At 47.4% G+C, this 22,157-nt stretch overlaps 1 protein-coding gene across 2 annotated transcripts in view; it reads right to left on the bottom strand.

Annotated features, from left to right (window-relative positions):
- LOC134945529 (somatostatin receptor type 5-like) overlaps window positions 1-22,157 on the bottom strand; it is a 534,823-nt gene that overhangs the window by 70,513 nt on the left and 442,153 nt on the right. Inside the window, exons 5-6 of one of the 2 annotated variants that reach the window (XM_063934875.1) lie at window positions 11,013-11,146; window positions 8,414-8,975 (exon numbers count right to left, since the gene is read on the bottom strand). The exons of the other annotated variant lie outside the window; for it this stretch is intronic. Coding sequence (XP_063790945.1) covers window positions 8,969-8,975; window positions 11,013-11,146 — 141 coding nt within the window. The 3' untranslated portion in view covers window positions 8,414-8,968. Of the gene's footprint in view, window positions 1-8,413; window positions 8,976-11,012; window positions 11,147-22,157 lie in introns of those variants that run through there. 2 annotated transcript variants of the gene reach the window in all.

Raw genomic sequence — 22,157 nt, forward strand, 5'->3', positions numbered from 1 at the left:
TGGAATAATTAGATACCATAATGAGATATCATGGTGATGGGACCTAAATCTAAGCACAGAATGCATTTATGTTTCATATACACCTTATACACACAGCCTGAAGGTAATTTTTGCCAATATTTTTTATAACTTTGTGCATTAAACAAAGTATGTGTACATACACACAATTCATTTATGTTTCATATACACCTTATACACACAGCCTGAAGGTCATTTAATACAATATTATTAATAACTTTGTGTTTTAAACAAAGTTTGTGTACACTGAGCCATCAAAAAACAAAGATTTCACTATCTCACTCTCACTCAAAAAAGTCCGTATTTCGGAATATTCCGTATTTCGGAATATATGGATATGGGATACTCAACCTGTGTGTGCATATATATATATATATAATTTATTTTTTTATTTTTTTTATTGAATAAATAAATCAGATGGTTATATATTATACAGGAGTTTTCATTCATATATGCACCATTTAGTACAGGTTGAGTCTCCCTTATCCAAAATGCTTGGGACCAGAGGTATTTTGGATATGGGATTTTTCCGTATTTTGGAATAATTGCATACCATAATGAGATATCATGGTGATGGGACCTATATCTAAGCACAGAATGCATTTATGTTACATATACACCTTATACACACAGCCTGAAGGTAATTTTAGCCAATATTTTTTATAACTTTGTGCATTAAACAAAGTGTTTCTACATTCACACAATTCATTTATGTTTCATAAACACCTTATACACACAGCCTGAAGGTCATTTAATACAATATTTTTAATAGCTTTGTGTATTAAACAAAGTTTGTGTACATTGAGCCATCAGAAAACAAAGTTTTCACTATCTCACTCTCACTCAAAAAAGTCCGTATTTTGGAATATTCCGTATTTCGGAATATTTGGATATGGGATACTCAACCTGTATTTTAGCGCAAAACAGTCATTTTTTGGTTCTCCAATAATTATATTACTAGGCCTCAAGTTTGATAGGTGAATGTAGAAAGTTACTGTAAATGAGATAACCCACAATGTAAGTTACCGTACCAGGCAACCCTGAGGACCAGGTGTTGCTGACCAGGCAACCTTGCCATAGGTCCCCCTTGGTTCTGCTAATAGGAATGTACAGTGACTAGGGACAATTTATATTTGGATGAAGTTCTTTAATTTAGAAAACATTCATTTTATGCAGTTTGTGTTATGTTGCTGTGGCATATAAACAAGTAGTAGTAATATTAATAAAAAAAAGCACCAATTCAGTTGCCTCTCTGCAGTCATCAAGGCCAATACCCATCCCTAGCCTGATGGCATTACTTACCCATAGAACCTTAGGCAGATGGGCAAGTGTCTCCACACCACCCATACAATATCTATGGGTGTTCTCTGTATCTGAATTCAGTTAGCCTCTAAGTTATGTCAGGTGGAATCAAAGGCCTGGTAGGCTTGCCACTGTTTGTTTCTCCAGGAATGTGTTTATTTGCATTGGTGCTCTCTCTTACCCACAGCTGAGGAAGAATAATAAACCACAGGCGACCTCCCAACCTTGCTAGACAGTGGCTGATGTTTCTGCAAGGAGCTTCGTTCAGTCATGTGCAGTCGTCTTTCACTAGCCAACAGTAGGGGGCATCACAGCAGATGATAAGGTCAGCAGCAATCCCATTCTGCACATTGGGCTACTGTTGGCTGCATCTTCCTATATATAGGATCATGAGCTTTCATTAACCAAACCTCGGGTCAATACCCATGTTCAGGAATTCCTATTAGTACAGGAGCCATAAATTGTGCCAATTCAGAATTTCCAAACACAGGTCATGCTGGAGACGAGTGCATGTGGAGAGAATTGTAGACTTTTAAGGGCACTGCTGATTCCGGTAACGTGTGTTTTTTCTTAAACCATTGTTGGTGTCTCAGCCACATTGGGAGTCAATTTAATCAGGAGCGAGTAGGGCACTGTGAGAAAATTCACTAAGTATACTATATGGGCAGGCACCCTTCTGAGCAGGTGGGTAGGTAGGGAAAATCTTTATTTCAGGGTAAAAATGTTGGAACACAGTGCATCACCTCTACTTCACCCCACCCAATGAATGACCATGGACTTGGAGGGTTTTAAGTAGTACAGTTTGGCCAGTAAACACTTGTCAGTATGGTGAGCTGTATGATGTGGTACATGTATGGTGAGCTGTATGATGTGGCACATGTATGATGCGAGACATGTATGGTGAGCTGTATGATGTGGTACATGTATGGTGAGCTGTATGATGTGGTACATGTATGGTGAGCTGTATGATGTGGTACATGTATGGCGAGATGTATGATGTGGTACATGTATGGTGAGCTGTATGATGTGGTACATGTATGGTGAGCTGTATGATGTGGTACATGTATGGTGAGCTGTATGATGTGGCACTTGTATGGTGAGCTGTATGATGTGGTACATGTATGGTGAGCTGTATGATGTGGTACATGTATGGTGAGCTGTATGATGTGGTACATGTATGGTGAGCTGTATGATGTGGCACTTGTATGGTGAGCTGTATGATGTGGTACATGTATGGTGAACTGTATGATGTGGCACTTGTATGGTGAGCTGTATGATGTGGTACATGTATGGTGAGCTGTATGATGTGGTACATGTATGGTGAGCTGTATGATGTGGTACATGTATGATGTGGCACTTGTATGGTGAGCTGTATGATGTGGTACATGTATGGTGAACTGTATGATGTGGTACATGTATGGTGAGCTGTATGATGTGGTACATGTATGGTGAACTGTATGATGTGGTACATGTATGGTGAGCTGTATGATGTGGTACATGTATGGTGAGCTGTATGATGTGGTACATGTATGGTGAGCTGTATGATGTGGTACATGTATGGTGAGCTGTATGATGTGGTACATGTATGGTGAACTGTATGATGTGGCACTTGTATGGTGAGCTGTATGATGTGGTACATGTATGGTGAACTGTATGATGTGGCACTTGTATGGTGAACTGTATGATGTGGTACATGTATGGTGAGCTGTATGATGTGGTACATGTATGGTGAGCTGTATGATGTGGTACATGTATGGTGAGCTGTATGATGTGGTACATGTATGGTGAGCTGTATGATGTGGTACATGTATGATGTGGCACTTGTATGGTGAGCTGTATGATGTGGTACATGTATGGTGAGCTGTATGATATGGTACATGTATGGTGAGCTGTATGATGTGGTACATGTATGGTGAATTGTATGGTGAGCTGTATGATGTGGTACATGTATGGTGAGCTGTATGATGTGGTACTTGTATGATGTGGTACATGTATGGTGAGCTGTATGATGTGGTACATGTATGGTGAGCTGTATGATGTGGTACATGTATGGTGAGCTGTATGATGTGGTACATGTATGGTGAGCTGTATGATGTGGTACATGTATGGTGAACTGTATGATGTGGCACTTGTATGGTGAGCTGTATGATGTGGTACATGTATGGTGAGCTGTATGATGTGGTACTTGTATGGTGAGCTGTATGATGTGGTACATGTATGGTGAACTGTATGATGCGAGACATGTATGGTGAGCTGTATGATGTGGTACATGTATGGTGAGCTGTATGATGTGGCACTTGTATGGTGAGCTGTATGATGTGGCACTTGTATGGTGAGCTGTATGATGTGGCACTTGTATGGTGAGCTGTATGATGTGGCACTTGTATCATGTGGCACATGTATGGTGAGCTGTATGATGTGGCACTTGTATGGTGAGCTGTATGATGTGGTACATGTATGGTGAGCTGTATGATGTGGTACATGTATGGTGAACTGTATGATGTGGCACTTGTATGGTGAGCTGTATGATGTGGTACATGTATGGTGAACTGTATGATGTGGCACTTGTATGGTGAGCTGTATGATGTGGCACATGTATGGTGAACTGTATGATGTGGCACTTGTATGGTGAGCTGTATGATGCGAGACATGTATGGTGAGCTGTATGATGCGAGACATGTATGGTGAGCTGTATGATGCGAGACATGTATGGTGAGCTGTATGATGCGAGACATGTATGGTGAACTGTATGATGTGGCACTTGTATGGTGAGCTGTATGATGCGAGACATGTATGGTGAGCTGTATGATGCGAGACATGTATGGTGAGCTGTATGATGCGAGACATGTATGGTGAGCTGTATGATGCGAGACATGTATGATGCGAGACATGTATGGTGAGCTGTATGATGCGAGACATGTATGGTGAGATGTATGATGTGGCACACGTATGGTGAGCTGTATGATATAGGACATGTATGGAGAGCTGTATGATGTGAGATGTATGATGTGGGACATGTATGGTGAACTGTAAGATGTGGCACATGTATGGTGAGCTGTATGATGCGAGACATGTATGGTGAGCTGTATGATGCGAGACATGTATGGTGAGATGTATGATGTGGCACACGTATGGTGAGCTGTATGATATAGGACATGTATGGAGAGCTGTATGATGTGAGATGTATGATGTGGGACATGTATGGTGAACTGTAAGATGTGGCACATGTATGGTGAGCTGTATGATGCGAGACATGTATGGTGAGCTGTATGCTGTGGGACATATGTGGTGAGATGTATGATGTGGCACACGTATGGTGAGCTGTATGATATAGGACATGTATGGAGAGCTGTATGATGTGGGACATGTATGGTGAGATGTATGATGTGGAACATGTATGGGGAGCTGTATGATGTGGCACTTGTATGATGTGGGACATGTATGATGTGGCACTTGTATGATGTGGTGAGGTGTTGTATTGATGGGAAATGTGTATAAATGATGAGGTGTTTATATAAATGCATAAAAACACTAAAGAATCACATTAAACGCATTTTAATTAAATACTGTGAAGACTTTGCACGAGGTGTACTAAGCATCTCATCTGCGATGCGGTACATCCTGCCACTTATCAAGTACATACCAGCGTTACTAATGCCGGTATGTACCTAGAAATGTGCAAAGGAGAGCTGAGAGCTGCCCTTTGTGACTGAAGGACTTCATAGCTTAGGCCCCAGGCGTCCTTTTGCGAAGTGTGATGCATTTGATCCCTCTCAGAGGGAATTTGCGAAAAAGATGGCGTTACCCACCATCTCAATGCATTCCGGAGATTGTGGCCAAAACTCAGAAAATTTGATTTTCTGAGTTTTGGCGCCATTTTCAGCTTTAGTACATCCCGCCCCTTAACTTGCTGAAAACCAATTGCTACCTATCATTTTTCCAACCATTTCCCCCCCATTTTAAGAACTTTTAGTACTTACTGTACCTTAAGGCCACTAACCGCCTTCTATATGGTCCTGAAATCTTAGTTCACACTTTTTGGGGTCCAGGATGATTTCCCCACTTTTTCATGCACTTCTCCATGGTCGCTCATATGAAGAAAACTCATGCATCCACTCGAAGCCTGGGGATCACCATCTGTATCTCGAATGAATCTCGCATTTACTGGGTGCGCACACTGCCGCAATGTATGCGAGTGGAATACATACTATACCCGGTAGGGAAGCCGGCGGTCTCATGACCATCCATGGCATCCCGACATTGGAGGGGGTAAGTATTTCCCCCCTCAGTCCCCCACCCTAGCCCAACCCTGACCCTCAGGGAGTGGCGGTTAGGGTTAACCCTCTAGGGGTGGTGGCTTTGACTAACCAACGGAGGGGGTGGCTAGGGCTTACCCCCCAGTGCCTAACCCTAAACACCCTCCTCCCCCAGTCCCTAACTCTAACCCGTACCCTGATACTCACCTTTGGGATGTCAGTTGTTGGTAATCCGGTGTCGGTGTCCTGAGTTGTGTCGGGATTCCGGTGTCAGTCACCGCCGGCATCCCGACAGCCGGGATGCTAGATGCATCCCATGTAAGTTTCACACTGCAGAGTTCCCTTTTGCAAACTCGCATCTAACTGAATTGACCCCATTGTCTTTGTTTACCTCTGGGTGAAGGAACATCAGGCTTAATGCAAAACATCTGACCTGCTCTCAGCGGCCTACGAAATACATCAACGAACCAAGCACAAGCAGGTACATTGCTGATGCACATTACATTAGGGATCCTATTATTTTTGGGGAAAAAAGGAAAGTTTACTTATACCATAAAATTTACCTCGTACTTCCTTGTATTTCGCAGACACCACCTAAACCCGTCATTTGGGTGCATCAGGGGTCTTGGTTTTGCTTAAATAAGTATTGTGATTTCAGGTAGAGAAACAGGGGACTATTCTGAGGAAATCAGGAAATGTGGGGAAAGTGGGACATGTGGAGCCATATGTATGCTGTAATAAATGTATGTAGATGTAAACATAGGAGCGGACGTAAAGCACTCAAATCCATGACTGATGAAACTTGCTAAGCGACTGTTTATAACGGGTCATGGATCTCAAAGTTATGTTACAAACGCTAACTGCTTCCATATGAAGCAGATGACTGTTGCTAAGTGCTACTTTGGTCATTCCATCTCCTGCCGCCCCCCCTGTACCACACTCTGCTCCCAAAACCAACAAATAAGGGGACAGCCTGGAATTTGGCTGTGGTCATCCCTCTATTCCGGCAATGGATTGTGCAGCTAGGGCCTCTCACATAGATACAGCTTTCTCATTTCAGTCATTTCCTGATAAGCTATAGGAGTTATAAAAAAACTGTCTGCCTCCAGTCCCCATCTGACAAGTATGAAGGCAGGCTGCTGGCATATGAGGGGTCTATTTACTAAGCCATGGAAGGAAATAAAGTGGACGGAGATAAAGTACCAGCCAATCAGCTCCTGTCATTTTTTTTAAACCCAGTCTGTGACATGACAGTTAGGAGCTGATTGTCTGGTACTTTATATCTCTGGCCACTTTATCTCCATCCAAAGCTTAGTAACTAGACCCCTTAGTCATGTCACATGACACATAACATTTAGGGCCTGAGTGTGACGCATTAACCGGAGACTCAGGCGCAGTAGCCTGCTCACTACGCTATTCTAATGCGGCTGTATACAGTCTATGGGCGTGTCTGTGCGTCTGTATGTGCCGCGCCACCCTCTGTTCTCCCTCCGCAGCTGTCATCATTAGTACTGGTGTAGCATACTGGAATATTAGGAGACAAGAGATATTGGAAAGTTCCAAAAGCCATTTGATTCTTATCAGTGAGTGGGGGAGTTTATTGCCCCAAAACCAGAAAAAAACAGTTCTCACAGAGCCTGCCACATATAGGGGGTTACGACAGGAAGTGTAAGGGGGTTTTTAGGACAAGGAACAAAGCACAGGACAGTTCAGTGTGAGCTGAGGACTGGGATGGAGGGCACAGGCTAGTGTCCAGGAGAAACACAGTCTGGGGACTGTGGAACAAGCATGGTACTCCACAGTCCCTGGCATTATGGAACAGCATGTAGGTGCTGCTAGGAAGAGCAAGAGATATCCAGATTTGCAGTGTGATAGCAGCTACAGCATGATCAATCAGTGGAAGAAATAAAGGGGATCTTCACCTTCAGGGGTACCCAAGAAGCAGGATGGGAGGTGTGAGTCTTCGGGAGAGGACTGTCTGGGTGAGTGGTAGGAAACCACGTTTGGCGGAAGGCCCACAGTAACATGTCCATGAGAGATCCTGTTTAGATAGAGCCCCTAGCGAATGGTGGAGAGCACACCTAAATGAATCTCGGTTTGCAGTCGCCGCCCTACTGCTTCCCAGAGACTGCGCTGGTATATACTGTAATGCTGTCCCATCATTGTTTATGCTGTTATTGCCATTGAAGCGAATTAAAAGAAATTTAACCGATATGAATCTTACGCTGGAGAGAGAACAAGAAATTAAATGTTATTGTCGTGATAACCCTGTCTGAACTGTGAATAAACTGCTTGCTTATGTGATGAAACGGCCTGGCATGACAATGCTTTTAAAATCACTGATGGATCTGGCCCTGCCCGGCTATCACACTGGGACTTGCAAAAGGTCCATCAGAAATAGGCAGCTGCGTCCCTATGTCTGACACAAGCGCGGAAGTCGGCTACACACCCATGGCACTCCCACAAGACGCAGCCGTTCCGTATGTCCCCTGTTTCATGCTAGGTTCCGTCAACTCGAGATATGTCATGGACAGAGCAACGTGGTACTGTGGAATCAGCTTGTGACACATGGGCAGCAATGCACTTGCCAGCTGGAGTGAGCGGCCGGAGGTTGGATGACACGTTTTTCACTGAATCTCATCAAGCCCCGCCCCTTGCTGTAAAATGAACCGCGAGGGTGGGTCCATAATAATGTGTAGCTCCACCCCCGTGCCTTACGTCTTGACAGGCCAGTTAGGTTGCACCACCAGCTAGCGTCAGCAGCATGGGAAGCATCACAGAATTCTGACAATGAAGGAAGATTTTAATAGCTGGAGATAACTTTCACCTGCAGGGGGCTTTGATAATAAGGCAAAAGTCCTAAACGCCCTTGTTATGTTAATGCATTAGAATGCTTAATATTTGTAGACACTCCCTTACTAATATGTATAAGCCTGAATCTTCAGTGATAGTCCCTAGGACCAGAGGGATGCTGGGAAGTGGGTGGTCCAGTGTGCAGTGTGTCTGGAGTTGGTGATGGAATAAAACAGCACAGCAGTGAACTCGCATGTCTCTGTATCCTTATGACTGGATTTACAAACAAATGAACAAAACAGCCCTGTGTATTGTTCTCTCTGTATTGTATTGCAGCTGAGAACAATAGATGAAAGGCTCATGCTAATAAACCTTGGTGCACCTAGGTGCCGCAGAGAAGGCTAGGTGAGCGAGGGTCCATCTGTATATGTTTAGGTGTGGAGCTCAGCAGGAGCTTTCTCAGAATGGGAAACGGTTGTGTTTATTCGCTGGCAGCTTCAGACGTTGTCCTCAAAACCTTATGAATTGAATCTTTTAAAGGACCAGTGCTAGAAATAATGCTTTTTTATAACCCTGACTTATCACTAGGTCCCAGATTTTCAGGATCTAAAAAAATAAAAATAAAAATTTCAATCCATGTTTTAGGATTTTATAGGAATTTATACATTATATGAAAATAAAACAACATATCATTACATGTAAATCAATATGCATTTATGACAGATTTGTCCCGCTATTTCCTTGCAGCGTTTGCTCTCATGATGAACTGTCACAGAAAGCTGTGATCCAGCGGTGTAACTAGGGCCCCGCAGCCACTGCGATCACTTGGAGGCGTAGGGCTGCGGGGGCGCCACCGCCGCCACTGATTGTTTTGGGAAGGACACGGAGGGCACAGTGCGCACCTCTCCTGTGTGTCCCTCCTGGGTCTCCGGCGGCAGCGGCGTGTCTGTTAAATTAAGTGCCGGTTCGTGAGCTCTGATTGGCTTGGGGGAGAAAAATGTCTAGTTACGCCACTGCTGTGATCCATTCACTGCCACTGCTTTCCCATAGAAGCGAATGGATTGCGGATGCATGCGTACTCTCGTACCCGCAGTCTGTGTGTACGCTATGCAGCAAGGCTGTAACAGGACACATCCGTATATATAAATTACATATGAACCCTACTCATTCCACACATTTCAACAGTAAATTTATATTAAGTGCCAGATTTATCAAGCCCTGGAGAGTGGTAAATTGCCCGGTGATAATGAACCAACCAATCAGCTCCTAACTGTCATTTTTCAAATGCAGCCTGTAACATGGAAGTTAGGAGCTGATTGGCTGGTACTTTATACTATGCAATTTATCACTCTGCAGCGCCCTCCCTGCAGTCCCAGACTGCTGCTGCTGCAGGCATTGGACAATGCAGGTTGCCGCGGTTATCAAGGATTTTCTTTCACCTGCTTCAGGCAGGCAAAACTAAATCCCCGGAAACAGCCCCGTTTCAAGTTTCACTACCTGTGTGTTTTCGGGAGAAAGGGCATTTTTTTTACGGGTGATCTAATAGGATAGCCTGTAAAAAAAAAAAAAAAAAAAAACCCTGTGAAATAGGAGCTGATTGGCTGGTACATTATACCGTGCAATTTATCACTCTCCAAGGCTTGATAAATCTGGTTCTAAGTGCGGTATCCTATTACCCGCGGTACATTACAGCTGGTAATTATATCGCCCATGACGATCCTATTAGCCCCGATAAGCCGGCACGAGCTGCAGCTTATCGTGGTCTTTGTGTATATTGCACCGGGAGCTGGCTCCTGACCGCTCCCGGAGCAGCACTCCACCTCCCCCAGTTAAACATTTTCCCGAAACATCGCCGTTATTAGCGCCCTATGTTTTTCCGTGGGTTATAAGGTACTGCCCTAAGTATGTTATTCCCTGGTACATAAAACTGAAATATTGAGTGTCATGGGAAAGAATTAGAATATGTTAGAACTTCCCTTTCAGAATCCATTTCAAGCTTCTCACACTTACTTACAAAGCCCTCACCCACTCCTCTCCGATCTACCTCTCTGACCTTATCTCCCTTTACACTCCCACCTGTCCTCTTCACTCTTCTTTTCACGTGCTGCTCCAATTCCCTGGAATTCCCTACCTCTCCACCTCTCTACAAAACTTCAGACGGGCTCTCAAGACTCACTACTTCACCAAACCCAGCCAAATCTCATCCTAACCCTCTGTTCTACGCTCTCTATGTACCCCGTCTGTGTCACCCCTGTCTGTCTACCCCTCACCTTTAGAATGTAAGCTCTCACGAGTAGGGCCCTCTTTCCTCATGTGCTTATCCTTTGTCTTACTTTAATAATCTTCAACTGTACCAACTCCAGCAGTCTTCTGCCACCTGATACTTATTCCAGTGTCATCTGCTGATGTAACTATGTTTATTTACCCTGTACTTGTCCTATATTGTCTTCAACTGTAAGATGCTGTTTTCCTGTTTTGATTATTTGTTTATGTACTCTGTAATTGGGCGCTGTGGAACCCTTTTGGCGCCTTATATAAATAAAGGATAATAATAATAACCTAAGAATCCCGGGCTAACTTATCACTGAAAGGATGTTTCGTACCAAGAACAAAAAAAAAAAAGAAGGGGAGTAGCATACTTACAGTAAGTAAGAGCAGAATATAACAGTCTTACACTGTGTACACTGTGCGCAAGATTCTGCAGATGGACGCAAGTGTGCACGTGGATATCTGCAAACAGCATACGTCATTGAAAGAACCCGCCGTCTGTGCATGCGCTGTAGGGAAGGGAGAAGGGGATTTAAGGGATACTGTATGTCTGCATATGATCACAAATGACCTAAAGCCTCCGTGCAAGGCCTGGGAAATGAACCATACCTTTAGCACAATCCCTTCCCTTGGGCTCAGCCTCCCTCCACATTCCCACATCCCCTCTGAGGTGATAGCACAAGGCCTGAGTAACCACACACTGGGAATCAGGGATGGGAGTCCTGCCCTTTGCACTGTGAGAAGCTGTTTCTGGCAGAGGCGGGATGTGGGTGAGATGATGGAACTCAGGAGACAGAGAGGGGAGTGAGAAATCCTGGGAACATTTCCTTACAGCAAAACATCTCCAATATGTGGGAAAGAGTCATAAATGAATCATCTCAGCTGTTTACTACTGCAGTCCAACTGTATATCACTCCCTGACTTTACAAAGGAGGTGGTGGTGAAAGAGGTAGCTGCCTGAGGCACAAGGGGGCATTGGGGCACAACCAGGACTGCAAACACTTCATTTCTCTCCTGCTGCAGGCGTCACGTGGGGACATGGCACACATAACATACTACGTACTGTCGGCTGCCGTGTGATATGCAGTTTTACTTTTTATGCATAATGAATAGTGATGAGCGGGTTCGGTTTCCGAGAAACCGAACCCCCCCGAACTTTACCCTTTTTACACGGGTCCGAGCCATACTCGGATTCTCCCGTATGGCTCGGCTAACCCGAGCGCGCCCGAACGTCATCATCCCGCTGTTGGATTCTCGCGAGATTCGGATTCTATATAAGCAGCCGCGCGTCGCCGCCATTTTCACACGTGCATTGAGATTGATAGGGAGAGGACGTGGCTGGCGTCCTCTCCGTTTATATAGTTATAGTTAGTTGATCTGATTGCTACTGCTTAGCTTATTGTGGGGAGGATTGGGGAGCAGCTGTTAGGAGGAGTACAGTGCAGAGTTTTGCTAGTTTTTTTTTATCCGTTCTCTGCCTGAAAAAAACGCTCCATATCTGTGCTCAGCCTCAGTGTGCTGCATGATATATCTGACTGTGCTGAGTGCTCACACTGCTTAATTGTGGGGGAGACTGGGGAGCAGCTATAGCAGGAGTACAGTGCACAGTTTTGCTGACAGTGACCACCAGTATACGTTTGTCTGCCTGAAAAACACTCCTGTGGTGTCTTTTTTTTCTTTATACTATAAGTATAAACGCAGTCTGCTGACAGTGTCCACCAGGTCCATTATACTGTATATAGCAGTACGGTAGGCCACTGCTGTACCTACCTCTGTGTCTTCAGTCACTCGTCGTCATACATAAAGTATACTATCCATCCATGTACATTGTATACCTGTGGTGTCTTTTTTTCTTTATACTATAAACGCAGTCTGCTGACAGTGTCCACCAGGTCCATTATACTGTATATAGCAGTACGGTAGGCCACTGCTGTACCTACCTCTGTGTCTTCAGTCACTCGTCGTCATACATAAAGTATACTATCCATCCATCTACATTGTATACCTGTGGTGTCTTTTTTTTCTTTATACTATAAACGCAGTCTGCTGACAGTGTCCACCAGGTCCATTATACTGTATATAGCAGTACGGTAGGCCACTGCTGTACCTACCTCTGTGTCTTCAGTCACTCATCGTCATACATAAAGTATACTATCCATCCATCTACATTGTATACCTGTGGTGCCTTTTAGTTGTGCGCATTAAAATATGGAGAACAAAAATGTGGAGGTTAAAAAAATAGGGAAAGATCAAGATCCACTTCCACCTCGTGCTGAAGCTGCTGCCACTAGTCATGGCCGAGACGATAAAATGCCATCAACGTCGTCTGCCAAGGCTGATGCCCAATGTCATAGTACAGAGCATGTAAAATCCAAAACACAAAAGATCAGTAAAAAAATGACCCAAAAATCAAAATTAAAAGCGTCTGAGGAGAAGCGTACACTTGCCAATATGCCATTTATGACACGGAGTGGCAAGGAACGGCTGAGGCCCTAGCCTATGTTCATGGCTAGTGGTTCAGCTTCACATGAGGATGGAAGCACTCATCCTCTCGCTAGAAAAAAGAAAAGACTTAAGCTGGCAAAAGCACAGCAAAGAACTGTGCGTTCTTCGAAATCACAAATCCCCAAGGAGAGTCCAATTGTGTCGGTTGCGATGCCTGACCTTCCCAACACTGGACGGGAAGAGCTTGCACCTTCCACCATTTGCATGCCCCCTGCAAGTGCTAGAAGGAGCACCCGCAGTCCAGTTCCTAATAGTCAAATTGAAGATGTCACTGTTGAAGTACACCAGGATGAGGATATGGGTGTTGCTGGCGCTGGGGAGGAAATTGACAAGGAGGATTCTGATGGTGAGGTGGTTTGTTTAAGTCAGGCACCCGGGGAGACACCTGTTGACCGTGGGACGAATATGGCCATTGACATGCCTGGTCAAAATACAAAAAAAATCAGCTCTTCGGTGTGGAATTATTTCAACAGAAATGCGGACAACAGGTGTCAAGCCGTGTGTTGCCTTTGTCAAGCTGTAATAAGTAGGGGTAAGGACGTTAACCACCTCGGAACATCCTCCCTTATACGTCACCTGCAGCGCATTCATCATAAGTCAGTGACAAGTTCAAAAACCTTGGGTGACAGCGGAAGCAGTCCACTGACCACTAAATCCCTTCCTCTTGTAACCAAGCTCCTGCAAACCACACCACCAACTCCCTCAGTGTCAATTTCCTCCTTACCCAGGAAAGCCAATAGTCCTGCAGGCCATGTCACTGGCAAGTCTGACGAGTCCTCTCCTGCCTGGGATTCCTCTGATGCATCCTTGAGTGTAACGCCCACTGCTGCTGGCGCTGCTGTTGTTGCTGCTGGGAGTCGATCGTCATCCCAGAGGGGAAGTCGGAAGACCACTTGTACTACTTCCAGTAAGCAATTGACTGTCCAACAGTCCTTTGCGAGGAAGATGAAATATCACAGCAGTCATCCTGCTGCAAAGCGGATAACTGAGGCCTTGGCAGCCTGGGCGGTGAGAAACGTGGTTCCGGTATCCATCGTTAATTCAGAGCCAACTAGAGACTTGATTGAGGTACTGTGTCCCCGGTACCAAATACCATCTAGGTTCCATTGCTCTAGGCAGGCGATACCGAAAATGTACACAGACGTCAGAAAAAGAGTCACCAGTGTCCTAAAAAATGCAGTTGTACCCAATGTCCACTTAACCACGGACATGTGGACAAGTAGAGCAGGGCAGACTCAGGACTACATGACTGTGACAGTCCACTGGGTAGATGTATTGCCTCCCGCTGCAAGAACAGCAGCGGCGGCACCAGTAGCAGCATCTCGCAAATGCCAACTCGTTCCTAGGCAGGCTACGCTTTGTATCACCGCTTTCCAGAATACGCACACAGCTGAAAACCTCTTACGGCAACTGAGGAAGATCATCGCAGAATGGCTTACCCCAATTGGACTCTCCTGGGGATTTGTGGCATCGGACAACGCCAGCAATATTGTGCGTGCATTACATCTGGGCAAATTCCAGCACGTCCCATGTTTTGCACATACCTTGAATTTGGTGGTGCAGAATTATTTAAAAAACGACAGGGGCGTGCAAGAGATGCTGTCGGTGGCCAGAAGAATTGCGGGCCACTTTCGGCGTACAGGCACCGCGTACAGAAGACTGGAGCACCACCAAAAACACCTGAACCTGCCCTGCCATCATCTGAAGCAAGAGGTGGTAACGAGGTGGAATTCAACCCTCTATATGCTTCAGAGGATGGAGGAGCAGCAAAAGGCCATTCAAGCCTATACATCTGGCCACGATATAGGCAAAGGAGGTGGAATGCACCTGACTCAAGCGCAGTGGAGAATGATTTCAACGTTGTGCAAGGTTCTGCAACCTTTTGAACTTGCCACACGTGAAGTCAGTTCAGATACTGCCAGCCTGAGTCAGGTCTTTCCCCTCATCAGGCTTTTGCAGAAGAAGCTGGAGACATTGAAGGAGGAGCTAAAACAGAGCGATTCCGCTAGGCATGTGGGACTTGTGGATGGAGCCCTTCATTCGCTTAACCAGGATTCACAGGTGGTCAATCTGTTGAAATCCGAGCACTACATTTTGGCCACCGTGCTCGATCCTAGATTTAAAACCTACGTTGTATCTCTCTTTCCGGCAGACACAAGTCTGCAGAGGTTCAACCTGCTGGTGAGAAAATTGTCAAGTCAAGCGGAACGTGACCCGTCAACATCTCCTTCTTCACATTCTCCCGCAACTGGGGCTGCGAGGAAAAGGCTACGAATTCCGAGCCCACCCGCTAGCGGTGATGCAGGGCAGTCTGGAGCGAGTGCTGACATCTGGTCCGGACTGAAGGACCTGCCAACGATTACTGACATGTCGTCTACTGTCACTGCATATGATTCTCTCACCATTGAAAGAATGGTGGAGGATTATATGAGTGACCGCATCCAAGTAGGCACCAGTGGCGTGCGGTGAGGTCAGTGTCTGGTGAGGCACTGCAGCCATAATGTTCGCTAAGTCCTGCCGATGATGCAGAGCAGGGAGGGCAGGATAGGAGCAGTGGTGCGGAGCAGGAGGGGGCAGGATGGGAGCAGTGGTGCGGAGCAGGACGGGGTGGGATAGGGCAGTGGTGCGAAGCAGGAGGGCGCAGGAAGGGAGCAGTGGTGCGGGGCATGTTGGTAGCAATGATGCGGAGTGGGGGGGGGGGGTGAGGTTGGGAGCAGTGGTGCGGAGCAGGAGGGGGCCGGATGGGAGTAGTGGTGTGGAGCAGGAGGGGGTAGGATGGGAGCAGTGGTGCGGAGCAGGAAGGGAGCAGTGATGCGGGGCAGGTTAGGAGCAATGGTGCGGATCACAGGGGGCAGGATGGGAGCAGCGGTGCGGATCACAGGGGGCAGGATGGGAGCAGCGGTGCGGATCACAGGGGGCAGGATGGTAGCAGCAGTGCGGATCACAGGGGGCAGGATGGGAGCAGTAGTGCGGAGCATGGGAGCAGTGGTGCGGGGCAGGTTGGGAGCAATGATGCAGAGTGGGGGGGTGAGGTTGGGAGCAGTGGTGCGGAGCAGGAGGGGGCCGGATGGGAGTAGTGGTGTGGAGCAGGAGGGGGTAGGATGGGAGCAGTGGTGCGGAGCAGGAAGGGAGCAGTGATGCGGGGCAGGTTAGGAGCAATGGTGCGGATCACAGGGGGCAGGATGGGAGCAGCGGTGCGGATCACAGGGGGCAGGATGGGAGCAGTAGTGCGGAGCATGGGAGCAGTGGTGCGGCGCATGGGGGGCAGATGGGAGCAGTCGTGCGGAGCAGGGGGGGGCAGGTTGGTAATGAAAGGTACTCGCTCGCTAAGTTAAACAACAATCTCACCTGCTCCCTGTAGCTCCCGGGTCCCGGCTGCTGTCGTTCCCTCCATGGACACTGCTCCCAGGGCCGGATTATAGGAAGGGCGACAGGGGCCCCCACACATTAAGGGCCCCCACACTCCGCTATTTAAACTGGAGTACTCCACAGCTGCATAGAGGGGAGTGATGCTCTGCGCTACCCTACACATGGAGGGCGGGACTCCTGCTCCTGGCGCTGAGCGCAGCTAAACAGCCTTACAGTCACAATGGGGGAGTGACCGTCACTAGAAGAGTGGCATATCATCGCGGACACACTACTCCCGCCGCCATCGTGACTCACCTCTGAAGACGTGACTCCCTCCCTCCAGGAGGATGTGCCCCGCTGCCCGCGGATTATCAATGTCTGTCCACATGCTGGAAGCACCTGGCTGATCCAACCCTCTATGCTCTTGCCAATTGATGTAAGTGAGTCACCGCTCCCCTCTCAATCCGCAGTGGCCGCCCTGTCTCCCTTCTCACTGTGAGATGACGGACCCCATGCTGGCAGTGTTAGAGCTGTGTGCCCCTGCTGTGCGTATGTGCACAGGTGAGTTTGCGGGGGGGGGGGGGGGGGGAGTGCTTTGTCTCTGTTGTACAGTATGTGCACAGGAGCTCCTGCTGTATGTGTGTGTGGGGGGTGATGTGTGCCCCAGCTGTGGGTGTGGATGGGGGTGATGTGTGTCCCTGCTGTGCGTGTGGATGGGGGGGCTGTGTGCCCCTGCTGTGGGTGTGGATGGGGGTGATGTGTGTCCCTGCTGTGCGTGTGGATGGGGGGTGATGTGTGCCCCTGCTGTGGGTGTGGATGGGGGTGATGTGTGTACCTGCTGTGCGTGTGGATGGGGGTGATGTGTGTCCCTGCTGTGGGTGTGGATGGGGGGGCTGTGTGCCCCTGCTGTGGGTGTGGATGGGGGTGATGTGTGTCCCTGCTGTGTGTGTGGATGGGGGGGCTGTGTGCCCCTGCTGTGGGTGTGGATGGGGGTGATGTGTGTCCCTGCTGTGCGTGTGGATGGGGGTGATGTGTGTCCCTGCTGTGGGTGTGGATGGGGGGGCTGTGTGCCCCTGCTGTGGGTGTGGATGGGGGGGCTGTGTGTCCCTGCTGTGTGTGTGGATGGGGGGGCTGTGTGCCCCTGCTGTGGGTGTGGATGGGGGTGATGTGTGTCCCTGCTGTGTGTGTGGATGGGGGGGCTGTGTGCCCCTGTTGTGGGTGTGGATGGGGGTGATGTGTGTCCCTGCTGTTCGTGTGGATGGGGGTGATGTGTGTCCCTGCAGTGGGTGTGGATGGGGGGGCTGTGTGCCCCTGCTGTGGGTGTGGATGGGGGTGATGTGTGTCCCTGCTGTGCGTGTGGATGGGGGTGATGTGTGTCCCTGCTGTGGGTGTGGATGGGGGGGCTGTGTGCCCCTGCTGTGGGTGTGGATGGGGGTGATGTGTGTCCCTGCTGTGGGTGTGGATGGGGGGGCTGTGTGCCCCTGCTGTGGGTGTGGACAGGGGGGGGGGGGGCTGTGTGCCCCTGCAGTGGGTGTAGATGCATGTGTGTGTATGGTGGGTAGACTGTGTGCCCCTGCTGTGTGAGTGATTTGTGATGGCCTCCACATGCCCCTGGGCCCCCACATACCCGACTGCTGTCCATAGCGCCCAGCCGCCGTCGATCTGTGTCTCCCCTCCCGCAGGCACCAGGTCGGAATGAGCCCCCCTCCCGCAGGCACCAGGTCGGAATGAGCCCCCCTCCCGCAGGCACCAGGTCGGAATGAGCCCCCCTCCCGCAGGCACCAGGTCGGAATGAGCCCCCCTCCCGCAGGCACCAGGTCGGTATGAGGATGACAGCTGCTGCGTTGATGGGACTGAGAAGCGGGACACGGCGGGAGCTCTGCTCACACTTGCTCCGGCTATCTGTCTTAGCGCCGCGGCTCCTGTGTGACAGCCTCACACAGGAGCCGCATCGCTAAGACAGATAGCCGGAGCAAGTGTGAGCAGAGCTCCCGCCGTGTCCCGCTTCTCAGTCCCATCAACGCAGCAGCTGTCATCCTCATACCGACCTGGTGCCTGCGGGGGGACGACGATACTGATCGGCGGCAAACGTGAGTGGGGGGGATGCAGTGACCTGATCCCACTGGCTGCAGGATCAGTAGGAGACACACGGGGAAAGGGGGGGAAGGAAACTAGACGCTACCGACACAGATGAGATGACACAGATTCTGGAGTCACTGTCGGAGACCGTTTCCGAAGCCCTGCCCACTGCCCAATCACATTGACAGGGGTGTGCTTTCATATGAGCTGAAAGCACACCCCTGTCAAAGCGGCACTGCTATTAGGTGCCGCTTCTGCTGCTTTTCTGAATGGGCTTTCACTGCCCAACGCTTGGCCCCGCCCCCCTCTTCCGGTCCTTTCACATAGACTGCGGGAGGCACCTACAGCGGTGCCTCCAAAGCACATATAATACTGTTTCATAGATGGTAACAATAATTACAATAATATAAAGAGTAAACCAGATACTTATGACACAGAACAAGTGTCATAAGTATCTTCTTTGTATTATTTTACACATTACTGACAGGGGAGGCACTGCCTCCCCTGCCTCCCCTGACTGCACGTCCCTGGTAGGCACGTCAGACAGTCCGTACGTATACTGGCAGGAAAAAGAGGCAATTTGGAGGCCCTTGCACAAACTGGCTTTATTCTACCTAAGTTGCCCTCCCTCCAGTGTGTACTCCGAAAGAGTGTTTAGTGCCGCCGCTCACCTTGTCAGCAATCGGCGTACGAGGTTACTTCCAGAAAATGTGGAGAAGATGATGTTCATTAAAATGAATTATAATCAATTCCTCCGTGGAGACATTCCCCAGCAGCAATTGCCTCCAGAAAGTACACGGGGACCTGAGATGGTGGATTCCAGTGGGGACGAATTAATAATCTGTGAGGAGGGGGATGTACACAGTGAAAGGGGTGATGAATCGGACGATGATGATGAGGTGGACATCTTGCCTCTGTAGAGCCAGTTTGTGCAAGGAGAGATTGATTGCTTCTTTTTTGGTGGGGGCCCAAACCAACCAGTCATTTCAGTCACAGTCGTGTGGCAGACCATGTCGCTGAAATGATGGGTTAGTTAAAGTGTGCATGTCCTGTTTATACAACATAAGGGTGGGTGGGAGGGCCCAAGGACAATTCCATCTTGCACCTCTTTTTTCTTTCATTTTTCTTTGCGTCATGTGCTGTTTGGGGAGTATTTTTTTGAAGTGCCATCCTGCGTGACACTGCAGTGCCACTCCTAGATGGGCCAGGTGTTTGTGTCGGCCACTTGGGTTGCTTATCTTAGTCACACAGCTACATCATTGCGCTTCTTTTTTTCTTTGCGTCATGTGCTGTTTGGGGAGTATTTTTTTGAAGGGCTATCCTGCGTGACACTGCAGTGCCACTCCTAGATGGGCCAGGTGTTTGTGTCGGCCACTTGGGTCGCTTATCTTAGTCACACAGCTACATCATTGCGCCTCTTTTTTTCTTTGCGTCATGTGCTGCTTGGGGAGTACTTTTTTCAAGTGCCATCCTGTCTGACACTGCAGTGCCACTCCTAGATGGGCCAGGTGTTTGTGTCGGCCACTTGGGTCGCTTATCTTAGTCACACAGCTACCTCATTGCGCCTCTTTTTTTTCTGTGCGTCATGTGCTGTTTGGGGAGTATTTTTTTGAAGGGCCATCCTGCGTGACACTGCAGTGCCACTCCTAGATGGGCCAGGTGTTTGTGTCGGCCACTTGGGTCGCTTATCTTAGTCACACAGCTACCTCATTGTGCCTCTTTTTTTTCTGTGCGTCATGTGCTGTTTGGGGAGTATTTTTTTGAAGGGCCATCCTGCGTGACACTGCAGTGCCACTCCTAGATGGGCCAGGTGTTTGTGTCGGCCACTTGGGTCGCTTATCTTAGTCACACAGTTACCTCATTGCGCCTCTTTTTTTCTTTGCGTCATGTGCTGTTTGGGGAGTATTTTTTTGAAGGGCCATCCTGCGTGACACTGCAGTGCCACTCCTAGATGGGCCAGGTGTTTGTGTCGGCCACTTGGGTCGCTTAGCTTAGTCACACAGCTACCTCGGTGCAAATTTTAGGACTAAAAATAATATTGTGAGGTGTGAGGTGTTCAGAATAGACTGAAAATGAGTGGAAATTATGGTTATTGAGGTTAATAATACTATGGGATCAAAATGACCCCCAAATTCTATGATTTAAGCTGTTTTTTAGGGTTTTTTGAAAAAAACACCCGAATCCAAAACACACCCGAATCCGACAAAAAATTTCGGTGAGGTTTTGCCAAAACGCGTTCGAACCCAAAACACGGCCGCGGAACCGAACCCAAAACCAAAACACAAAACCCGAAAAATTTCCGGCGCACATCACTAATAATGAAGCATACAGCTGCACAAACTTGGTCGAATTTCTGCAAAATACATCTGTCCCAAATACATTGTAATGCAAAATTACTTGAAATGCACAAAATACAACAAAGTGCCACTGTCCCCTCCGGAAAAATGTGTCATAGTGGTCCATCCACCGAGATTACCGTTATGCGTTATTCAGCGTAATTCATGTCATCGGCTGATTGTGTGAGTTATTAAATATTTTTTTCCGTCACAAAATCCATTACTACAAAATTGTTTTTGTACCAATTTTGGTGTGTTGCTGAATTTGGTTAAACCATAATGCTTCTATGTTACAAAATTTGGTGTCGGAAAATAGGAATTTGTCTGTCAACCATGCACAATTTAGAACTGTAGGTGATTATATGATTATATTAACCAGGAATAAAGGTAAACAAAATTAAAGGTTTACCTCAGAGTAATGGCTTTGTCAGGCCTTTACGTTAACACTTAACTGTATATTTGTTATATTTGATTTAAATTTGAATTCCTCATTACCCAATTGTTATGCGAGTCCTATCCTGTATTTTATCTATCCTGTCTACTGGTATTCAGTCTTTAGGTCGACAACACTTGGGCTGACACTCATTAGGTCGCCCACTATTGGTCGACATGCATTTTTACACTTTTTTTATACTTTACGAATAGTAACTTGTAAGAAAGGGGCGACTGCGCACTGGTGTGTGATAGGTTGTTGCTGATATTAAATATATTGAGAAAAACCAAAAGCGGACAATTAAACTATAGGAAAGAGATACAATCTTCCGATAGTAGTCCTTATTGGTGGTGTGCCCAGAGCTAGAGAGTACAAGTACTGGCAATGGAAGAAAGAGAAAGCTCTTGTGTGGGCGCACTCTTTGAAAAACAAGGAAGAAAAGATTTTTCAATTAGAGAAAGATAATGTTAAAACATATATTTATTAATCACTTATGAATTAAAACAAAATACCCTTCTACGATCCGATGAAAACACAATTTTTTTTTTTATAAATATGCAAAAGAATGTTCAAAAGTGTTAAAAATGTTCTGGTCATTAAATCGTGAGGGAGAGATTAGAAAGGTTGCAGACACTGGATAGTCTAACAGCCGTTTCTCCTGACCAGTACAGTTGTTCTGTATTAATGGGACCCAGGGAGGAGGTCAGTGTACATATTTTAACATAGAAAGACCACTAGATTAGGTCAATTGCTATGTACTTTACTGATTACCACTAGCGCCAACAGGCATGCATACCGAATGTATGTCAAAAAGGTCCA

This window comes from Pseudophryne corroboree, chromosome 7, assembly GCF_028390025.1.
Source record: "Pseudophryne corroboree isolate aPseCor3 chromosome 7, aPseCor3.hap2, whole genome shotgun sequence".
NCBI classification, from domain to species: domain Eukaryota; kingdom Metazoa; phylum Chordata; class Amphibia; order Anura; family Myobatrachidae; genus Pseudophryne; species Pseudophryne corroboree.